General features: G+C 38.4%; 1 protein-coding gene across 1 annotated transcript in view; it reads right to left on the bottom strand.

The window, feature by feature from the left end:
- LOC106523102 (neurexophilin-1) overlaps positions 1-7422 on the bottom strand; it is a 12267-nt gene extending 4845 nt beyond the window's left edge. The window contains exon 1 of the mRNA XM_014016413.1: positions 7085-7422. Within this exon, the coding sequence (XP_013871867.1) occupies positions 7085-7165 (81 nt within the window). The 5' untranslated portion in view covers positions 7166-7422. The remainder of the gene's footprint in view (positions 1-7084) is intronic.
- Between the last annotated feature and the right edge of the window lie 2546 nt (positions 7423-9968).

Genomic DNA, 9968 nt, shown 5'->3' on the forward strand with positions numbered 1-9968 from the left:
TGACCATATTGTAAATTAATATTAAAAACTAAAAGCTGCAAAAAATATTTTCAAACTATTTATTGTCAAATTTAGTCTAATAATTGAAAACATGGTTGAAAAAAGAAATATGAAACAAATAAAATACATACAAAGCAGAACACAGCTAAATGTATCAAAAGCATGTCTCTGTAATATTAGAATTTTCTGATACAATGAATTTTGGTTTTTCATTTTTTCCCCTGTAAGAGGTTTTTATTTAATATAATTTTTGGATAAAAAAAATCGCAATATATATTGCAATATAACGCCTTGCTTATAGTATCGCAATATATCGGGATATATCGTATCGTGCCCCCTCTGTCATGATATGTATCGTATCGCCAAATTCTTGCCAATACACAGCCCTACAGGACACCGGCCCTTGAGGACTGACTCTGGACACCACTGGACTAAATATTTTTACATACCAAAGTCTTTTAATGAAACCAAAAAACAACAAATATAAGCAAGAACACACTTCATGTCTCCTCAAGCCTGTAAAAAGTCATTAAATGCAATAATTGCRTCTCACAACGTGTGAAAAGTCTTAATCAAGATTAAAGGGGCATTTCTGCCGTACGCAGAGATGAATGACGAGCGTCTCGGCTGAAGACGTGATCCAACAGCAGACGATTACCTGCCGAATGTGCCCTGAATGGATGATTGATGAATCATTCTGCCTCTCCTCTAACGTTCACACAGATGAAGGAGCCGAGATTCCTCCTCACCGAGGAGGCCCGTGACAGATGGGTCCAAACCGCCGCCGCGCTACGTGACAGTAGATATATCTGGTTGAACACACTTACGTTTTGTACTTTTCACCCTGCGATCAATGCGCTGAATCTAAGGTCTCCTGCCTGTCAGAAAGTTCAGTGAATGACATTGTAGCGCTGTAGGTCAGGCGGCGTGCGGCGCGCACTCGGAGCGAACTGTTGCAAGAGTTGTGATGGCCTTCTGAAGCGTGGATTCATTTCATGCACTCGGCTTCAGAGAGCAGCGGTTTGAGAAGATGGCCTCCAGTTGTTTTGAAGAGGCCTCGATGACGAATGTCCTGATGAGAACAAACCGTGATCTCTGGACCTGAACGTTCTTTAAATGATACGCGGGGTGAAATCAAAAGATTTCACATCCAGAGAAAGATTGGACATAGACAAACATTTGCAGACATTACTTTTTTTTGAAGGGTAAAATGAAAGCTACATTTGGAGCAAGATGTTTGTAGCGACGAGCTAAAAAGAAGTTGTAATTTTAACCTTTTCTTGCCTCGTTGGGACAGTTAAACTCTAATAAGTTAGTCTGATGGTATCTTATCAGCCACTGTACAAATACTTCAGGGTAAAAATTGCACAAATTCTCAATTTTAATAACTGAAGTTTTTTGATTTTTATTGTATAATACACGATTTCCTTCCAAAACATAAACAGATTGTAAGATCACTATAAAATTAAACTAAATCTGTGTAATGTTTAATTTTTCTTATTCTGCTTCCAGTAATCAAATATGAATAAAATGTATCCAAATGCCCTTTTGTCTGGCAATCCAAACTGTGAGGTTCATGTATTCCTCCTGAYGGTCTCTGTTCTGAGTTGTTGAAAGGCTGTAGTCTCTAATCACCAAATGAAATATCGTTTTGGAAGCGCAGTAATTACTGATGCTTCTCTGTAGCTGGGTTTCAGTCTCGGTGGAGTCCTGAAACCAGATCAGGGGGATATTAAGGAACAGCTTCGAGCTGGTTTAAACGCCTGTCAGACTAATCACMCAAAGTGTGACTTGTGTTTGGGAGGACACAGCATTTTACGGTCCTGATGTGGCAAATAATTAGTAAACCTAACAAATACTGGGTTTTCTTTTCTTAAAACAGTTTGTGAAACTTCATTCATGTTTTTTTTAAAACACCAGAATATTCTGCTGCTTCATGATCTCAGTAACTTTTAAATAAAAGATGTCACTTGGATATATTTGGAAGGATTTCATCAGTATTTCCTTYGTTCTAAGATGATCAGATTTCACAGAGCGTGTGCCCAGCCTTCTCCAGTTAATTCTCAGCCGTGTTGTGTTGTCGCCAGCGTTATGTCTGGTCCCTAAACTGTGACATGCAATTAGCTTTCATCTAAAGCACCTGACAGTCTCTGGATTAGAGCACTCAGAGGCACATCGACAGAGACCCCCACTTCACGGATTAGAACCCAACCTGTAATCCAGCCCGGGGAGATTAGGCAGATCAGAGGCAGTCCTGACTAAAGCAACGTTTACATCCGGAACACCCCGTTTGACTGCACCAACACTCGGAGGACCAAGATTTACTTCTGCTCGGCTGAGAAAACACTCGAACGAGGCACAAAGGGAGTGTGTGTTGGAGGCGTGAATGTGCCTGAAAGAGATACCTCAGAGAGGAAAAACGCGAGAAACTGGGGAAGACAACAACAAACCAGGCAGAATAAAGGTCAACAGTCACACTTTGATAACTCTGGGCTTAACACATATTGGTTTGTCAATATTGTGCTTTAATGAATATCAGACAAGGATAAACAAAACTCCCCCCATCGTTAAAAGTGGCATTAGCTTTGCACTCAGTTGCCCTTAGTTGCACTGTGTTAAAGTGCATTATGAGCAGATTAATCAAACAGCAATTTATGCCTTTTAACATCTTAAATTAGGCAAATAAATGTCTAGAAGAGGGTTTTGCTTTGTGTGTAATCTCTTGAAAAAAACACAGACTTGTGCTTTGGAGGCCTGTACTCGTTAGTTCCTCCATCGTGATTTTATTTTTAATAGAGACTCATAACTTAAAGAAATATACACAGTATGTGAAGTCCTTTGTGAATTTATTTGAGAAGTAACATTTGACAAAGAAGTAGGATTGAGCAATATTGGCAAAAAAATTAATCACGATTAATTGTGATATTTAGCCGACGATTAATTTGACGATTATTTCCCTGGACACCCTTATTTCCTAGTCACATGACTAATTTAGTGTCATAATTACAGACTTCAGGCCGTACATCATATTTTAAATTGTGTTGATATATAAATAAATTACAGAACATTTTTTTAATGTTCATCATATTTGAAGCAAAGAGGAGCACTGAGCGGWCTGACCAGAGAAATCTCCAGTCAGTCCACCTGGTGGCATTAATCATATTAATCGTCAAGTGCCAAAAAATAATCGATTAATGTTTTTCTGATGATTAATTGCGCATGATACGATTATGCCCAACCCTACAAAGAAGACAACAATTGGTGTTAATAAAGCAGTGTATAAAAATCTGAAGCTATTTGGACAATTGGTTGACTACTTTAAAGCCATCAAAAAAGCTACATAAACTGCTCTTCTGTAAGGAAATAAATGGAGCACCTACTCTTGAATTTGACAAAATCATCATTGGTGTTTTCTGGACTAATCATCAGAAAGAAGACTGTCCAGTCATCTTGAAAGGAAATCTGGCTGATTTGTCCAAAACTACGTAGACAAACCCAACAAATTATTAAAAATAATTTGACAACATCATCTAGAACACCTGATACAGTTCATAGTCTTCAAATAGTTCATGCAAAATGCCAAAATCAAAGATGAATATTTAAAAGAAGTAAAAGTGCTGTCATGTTTAACTAACCAAAAAAAAATCTTCTCATAGAAACATTTTGATACTTTTAGGATCATTTTGCCACCACTGACTTCTATTCATTTTATTGTGTTTTACTGTTTAGTATCTTTCTTTGTGTCATCGTCCCAATACAACACATTTATCTCAATCAGTTTGTCCACAAACCATAAAAAAAACCAAACACGTCAGAGAGCCACACTTTCACACCACTAACACGTCTCTTCATTACAGAGAACATACACTCATAGAAACAGTTTATTTATACCACATCCTTCTGCTGGGGATTCTCACTAAACGTGTTAATTCTTTATGATGTGCAGAAGAAAAATACAGAAGATCTTCAGCTGGAATATGTAACAAAAYCTGTTTAAATCTTTTGGCTTGACTCAGTTTTAGTTATTACCTGGATTTTAGGAGAAATTGTGTCAAAACCAGGAAAGATTGCAAATTCTACAGCTATGTCTTTGTCCACCKTTTATATCGATTTAGTGAATCTGTTAACAGGGATGTAGTTTTGGACTTTAGGAATAGCCTGAGAAAATYCACACATGCACGGTAGGAACATGCAAACTCCATGCATTAAGGCCCCAACAGCGCAGACCCACAACTAAAACTTAAATATTTGCGATCACAAAGTAAAGTGTTTAATAGAAATATTAAAAAAACAGTGACTGCTTTAAAGGTGCACTTGATCAACTTTTTTAATTTCCAGACTATTTTGGGACCTTTTATTGCTACTCCTGTATTTTCTGTATTAATTTGTGCTGAATTATTTACCACTCCTTCCAAAACGTAATTACTTTTCTATATAAAAGCACATAATCATCAACATAAAGTTTTAATAAACTTGTTCAAGTGTAGAGTTCCTTCTTTATTAAACCGGCTTGCAGTTTAAAAATATTCAAACACCTCACCCAGTGATTTTTAGTGGCTTTTATTCTTTGTGTTTGGCAACTTCTCCACCTGCAGGTGGTTATGCACCCCTCCTCAAAACCTCATTTACCTGCCGGTTAATATTATTTCTATAGATTYGGCTTACGAGACAGAATTCCTCAACAAGATAAGGGCAAACAGCATCGCCGTGCAGGAGTCCTTTAGGAAACGACTCTTAGATTGCCAGATGCAGCGTACAGGCGTGCTTGTTGGACAAACCTAAATGCTATCTGCTCTTGGCGGGGGCTGTGATAAGGCGCAGGCGTCCGCTCTTTGAAACAGGAAGATAAACAACCCCCGGCTTCCCTCGGGAGCTCGGAGGATATTCTATGGGCCGGACCCCCGAACAGCCAACAAATTCCACCTTTAATAGAAGCGCTGGAGGAGCCAGATGACACTGCAGTTGGCTCCTACACAAAACCCTGCGTGGAAGAATGAAAGTGTGTGTCACTTTTCATTTTCCTGAATGTTGTGGCTGCTGTGTGGGGGRAGATTTGTGGCTGCGACAGGTTAGGTTTAACAGAATGGAGAGCGACTGGGGCTGATAGAGGAATYGGGGAGGAGGCACTTTTCAGTCCAGATTGGATGGTGTGTGCCGAGAAAATTAACAGATTTGCTGTCCGTACTGCTAAAGAAATTGGAAAAGAGAAGCACTAATTAGCTCGTTTTGTTAATTGAAGATATAAAAAGTGGTGATGATGTTTGGAGAGGCTGAGTTTGGTTGTTGGGACTTTTTCTCCAACTCAAATCTTATTAAAACATGACTTTTTGATGTTTTTAATCACATCTTAGTACTCCCACTCATCTGAGTTTATGAAATAATATATTACTTTATGTTCTAAGATAGTTAGTGTYGAGTATCTTCCTTTTCTTTCCCAGCTGGGCTCTTGAGATACGATCATCATCGCACTCATTTGCATTGAACTTAACTTGCCCGGCGAGGTCTCCCGTCATCAGGCCAGATCAGACGGGGGGGCGTTTGACACTCACCGAGAGTTTAGGTCTATATTCTCCGAGTGATATCAAAGTGTTACCTGAGGGGGGGTCAGAGATAATGACAAATCACAAAGTGTGTCAAGACATCACAGGCAACTGTGGATGAAACCGAGTCATATCGCTGCCGCGGTGCTTTAAGAGGCCAGGGCACGATTACCACCATGACTTCTGAGGAGGATAAATACTCTGCCAGGACAGACTGCAGGATATTAGAGGAGGGGGGGCAGTTTAAAGAAGGAGGAGGAGGAGGAGGATGTGGGGGAGAAAAAGAAGAAGAAGAAAAAAAAAACCTAGCCACCAGTTTTTCAACTTACCCAGAGGAAAAATGCATAATCATATTATTTCACACACGACTTGGTTCAAAGGCGGCCAAAATAAGTTTGCGAGGTTCCCATGGGTCTGTCAATCTGTTGAAGGAGCTGCAGGCGAAAGCTTAGGATGCACCAAGTACGAAACAATTATGATCATCCCATTAAAGCATAGCGAAGCAATTTGGCAACCCAGTCTGAGGGAAAGGAAAATACTCCTGTCAAGGAATGCTGTGTRAGATCGACTTCCATGATGCCATTGTGCGGCACATCTAACCCTCCTAATGACTGTTTGTCTTCAGTGACAAAAGGGAGAACACACGATACTGAATGCTGTTGTTCTTGGAGTCGAAGAATTGTTTTCCTTTAAATCAAGACGGGCTCCATAAAGTAAGGAGAAGRAAAAGAAGAAGAAGTAAGCGGGGGTGAAATGATTAGTGCGGTTAGTCAGCTGTGAAATTGAGTTTATGGTTTTCAAGACGGTGAATTCAATTCGATAATGGGTATTAAGTTGTAGAGAATAATTAATAGTAATTGACTTCTTTCCATCACTATGCAAATTAAACACAGATAACACCACAGGAGCTTTTTAAGGCCAGTCAAGTTTGTGCGGATTAAGTTTAGGGATTTTTATTTATTTATTTTCTCCTCTCAGAGAGGGGAGTGGCTCCTGCTCTGCTTTGATTGCTTTGTTGACAGATTTATCAGCGGGTGAGGGGTTACTGTCTCTTCAGGGATTAAAGGAATTGGGTTGTCACAAACTGTCAAGGCAGTGAGCTTGCAAGCATTCTGGTGTATTTGTCATAATGGGCTCAGGCTGTTCTCCTCCGTGCTGTCAGATGTACTTTTGCTGAAGCACATCTGTAAATAGGAGGGATGAATAAGGCAGCGCTGGACGGACGGTGTCGAGGACAGCGGGTTACTCAAAATGCACATTAGGGATTTGGAAATCCTGGATTTAAACGGACGTGATCTAAATTCACAGAGATAAGCAGAAGTGATAGAAATCTGGATGACTGGTGTTAAAAATGACTTTCACTTTATGATAAAATGTTAAACTGCGCAACACACATTTTTCCCACCATCATCTCGAAATGACAGATTCTTTATCTGTTTTTATTAATTCCCAGCTTTTAAGAGTGTAACAATTATTCACGGGTATGTTGAGGTATAAAATGCAAATAGGAAAAAAAGCTCACATCAAAATGACATTTAACTCACTAGAGAGATGAGTGACAGCAGCGCAGCGGCGGCCCACAGACATGTGGTCTTCACGCCTCGTTGTGGAGCGTCTCCCCTCATGTCAGCTGTCCCCGAGCTTCTCGCTTCAGCCAAAAACAAAACAAACGTAAGGGTCTTCTCCTCACTAACTGAGCCGTTATCAGCTGCCCAACTTGAGGGGAAACACTGAGTGAGGGCGGCGGTCCGGACGGGAGATGGTTCTCCTCAGGCTCATCCAGGAAGGGTCAGGTGTCTGAAGGTAGGACCGGCGGAGACGTTCGCACATCTGTTTGTCAGCGTGGACGGATGTTTTATAACGGGAGGGAGAGAGTCGGGGAGGACACGGGGAGAAATGGAGTGGAAAAAGGAGGAGGGGGAGCAGTGGGGGACGTTCACATTATTGATTTTTGAGAAGCAACTTTACTTTTTACGTCATCGAGTGCTGACATCTGCTGGCGCTGGTCTGCTACAGCTTCTTGTTAGTAAAGTACTTTTRTTCAGTTAAGTATTTACTGTTTTTAATTTGGTCTTCCTTATTTTTGTGACCTGTTTTTGTTGTTKTAAGCAGSGGTCTATAAWGTACTTGAAAWAATAACTAAAAGTAAAATTAYATGAACAGAAAATGACTTTGGTAAAAATAAATTTCACTGATGAGAAAACTACTCAAGTAAAAGTCATAAAACTGTTCACAAAAATTGGGAAAGTAAAAGTACTTTTACACACGCTCTAAGAAATAAATTGTTGAATTTACYGAAACAAACTGGTTCCACTAAGCCAGGTTGAGTTAATGTATATTTTTTAATCGATTTACTCAGCTAATCTTAGTGGAACCAGTTGACTCGACTTTGTTGAGTAAATTCAACACTTCATTTTTTAGAGCAGAAACATCATCTTTCATGATGAGTTCAGACAGATTTAATTTTGTAACAAGTAACTAGGTGTTAGATTTTTAAGTAAAGAAGTAAAAGTTTAATTTTTAGCTTTAAAATGTAATGAAATAAAAGTAAAAAGTAGCTATTTAAAGAAATAGTTGGCAAAATTACAAATCCTCAAAAAAAAACTACTTAAGTACTGTAACAAAGTAAATGTACTTAGTTACTATAAACCTCTGGTTTTTAGTTATTTTGCTCTCTGTTAATCACTTTGTGATGTTCATGTCTGTGAAAGGTGATATATAAATAAAGTTTACTTAAAGTAAATGTCAGCAAATCCAGAGAGACTGAAAACCAATCAACTCTTCTTTGTTCACCGTGACTCCGTCAAGTAGAGAAACTGCTGYGATATCTTCAGAAATATAGCTCTAAAAACACAATTAGCCAATAATATTTAAGTTTTSATGTAACTAAAATCCCTAAATGTAAATTATTAGTAAACATATTCTTATGTTCATTAGCCACATGCTAACATTCAACATGCTAATTGACTTTAGCCTAAAAAAATTATATCTCACTGAAATGTGCAGATATTACTGTAAGATAAAAATTGACATGACATGGTAGTAGCTGCGAATCAGAGGTGTATAGTAACAAAGTACATTGTTGTAGTACTTGAGTTATTTATTTAACCTTTATGTATCCAGRTAAACTGTTTGAGAATCACTTCTCATTTACAAACATGACCTGGCCAAGAGGCTGCATGTCATTTTTTGAGGATCTGTAATTTTACAAAGTAATTTTTTTAATTTGTATTTTTTCCCTTTATTTATTTCAGGAATGCACCGATATGAAAATTTCAGCCCATATTGATATCCAATATTATTGCTGTTATGGCCAGTAACCAATATTTACCAATATCACACAAACACTCAAATTAAGTAAGTAAGAAGTAAGTAAGTAAGGAAGGAAGGAAGGAAGGAAGGAAGGAAGGAAGGAAGGAAGTTTTTATTTATACAGCACCTTTCATAGAAATAGATTCACAAAGTGCTGTACAATCAGAGGCAAATCAAAATATATACAATCAGAACAGGATATATAAAAATTTGGAACAAAAATGTATAAAAGCTGTACAACCATCGAAGTATCAAGACTGTACAATCCGAAAAATAAAACAAGTAAATAATATCTAGACAAAAATGGGGAGGGCAGAGTAAAACAATAACATATTAAGATGAAGGATTTTTAAATCAGAAATTAATTTGGAGGCAGGTCTCCGAATGGGTAGATTGTGGAGTACAGGTACATTTTAGAAAAATACATTTTTAATAAATTGAAATGATTTTGGATGAAAGTACTGTCTGTTTATCATATATTAATATGATGAATTGTATGGTCAGTAGGTAGGGTTTAGTGAAACAGACACTAAAAGGTCAGGCTGCAGAGAAATGCTGAAATTAGTTAGTTAAAAGCTTGTTTAAAGAGGTGTGTTTTCAGATATTTCTTGGATGTATCATTGCTTTCAAGCATGCGCAGATGGATAGGAAGTTCATTCCAGGGCCTGGGGGCCATGGAGGAGAAGACTCGGTCACCTCGGGTCTTGAGACGTGTGTGGGGAACCATTAGGAGATGCTGATCCTATGAGCGTAGGCTGTGTTTGGGGTTGTAAGGGAAGATGAGACTTTTAATGTAGTCAGGTGACTGGCCATTGAGAGCTCTGAATGTGAGGACCAGGATTTTGAACTTGATTTGAAAATTATTTGTATACATATATGCACAAACACACTTGTGTCTTTTTTTAATATTTTAACAAAATGACCAGACCACTGACATGCTCTCTACTTCAGTTATTCCTGGCTGATCAGTGTCACTAAGTCAGATACCACTCGACCAAACATCTCCCCTCCCAAAACACAAACACAAAGCTTAAAGGTGGGAAATCAATATCGGACCTTAATATCTGCTAGGGGTGTAAGAAAATATTGATACACTGAAATATCGCAATATTTCAG

The sequence above is a fragment of the Austrofundulus limnaeus genome, unplaced genomic scaffold (assembly GCF_001266775.1).
Source record: "Austrofundulus limnaeus strain Quisiro unplaced genomic scaffold, Austrofundulus_limnaeus-1.0 Scaffold144, whole genome shotgun sequence".
Taxonomy (NCBI): Eukaryota; Metazoa; Chordata; class Actinopteri; order Cyprinodontiformes; family Rivulidae; genus Austrofundulus; species Austrofundulus limnaeus.